At 54.1% G+C, this 680-nt stretch overlaps 1 protein-coding gene across 7 annotated transcripts in view; it reads left to right on the forward strand.

Annotated features, from left to right (window-relative positions):
• Positions 1–680, forward strand: part of NRXN2 (neurexin 2) — an 85,687-nt gene that overhangs the window by 15,172 nt on the left and 69,835 nt on the right. For 6 of the 7 annotated variants that reach the window (XM_004682661.2, XM_012725222.1, XM_012725224.1 and 3 more), the window contains exon 3: positions 575–604. The exons of the other annotated variant lie outside the window; for it this stretch is intronic. In XM_004682661.2, the coding sequence (XP_004682718.1) occupies positions 575–604 (30 nt within the window). The remainder of the gene's footprint in view (positions 1–574; positions 605–680) is intronic. 7 annotated transcript variants of the gene reach the window in all.

Consider the following 680-nt stretch of genomic DNA (forward strand, 5'->3'; position numbering starts at 1 on the left):
GCGCCCCGGAGGCCCCCCACCCCCCGCAGGGTCCCAGGGGTGCCGAGGCCCCGGCCGCTCAGCGCACGCTAACAGGACACGCTCTCTCTCCAGGTGGCTTTGATTTTTGTGTTGTGTTTTATTTTCTCCTCCATCCGAATCGTTTTTTCTCGTTGACCGTTTTTTTTTCTCTCCGCCTCCCGGAAGAAAAAAAAAAAGAAAAAAAGAAAAAGGAAAAAGCAGCCTCCCAGCCTCATGCTTCTCCTCCTTTTCCTTTTTTTTTTCCGGCAAGAAGAAAAAAAAGAAACCAAAATCTCCTCTCCCGCGGCGCCTCCCCCTCCGGCTCTGCCCCCCTCCGGGGCCCCTCTCTCCCTCTCGTGCGCTCCACCCTCTGTCCGGCATCGGGCCCCCTCCTCGGCTTCCGGGCTGGGGGCGTCCCCCGATGTCTGTCACAAGTTAAAAAGGGTTTTTAAATTGTGGCAGCAAGAGCTTCTTCTCCCCTCTCTCTGGCTGATTTTGATGACTCGTGTTTCTGTTTCTTTCTTTTTTATCTTCTGTTTTTCCCTTTCTTTCTTTCTCTCCTCCCCTTTCCAAGGTCCGGCTCACCTGACGTTAAACAGCGAAGGTATGGCTTGAAGTTCTGCTTTGGTTTGGACTGGATGGCCCCGACCTGCGCCTGGATTTTCTGTCCTCTCCCCGCC

The sequence above is a fragment of the Condylura cristata genome, unplaced genomic scaffold (genome assembly GCF_000260355.1).
Source record: "Condylura cristata isolate star-nosed mole 26May11 unplaced genomic scaffold, ConCri1.0 scaffold00015, whole genome shotgun sequence".
NCBI lineage: Eukaryota > Metazoa > Chordata > Mammalia > Eulipotyphla > Talpidae > Condylura > Condylura cristata.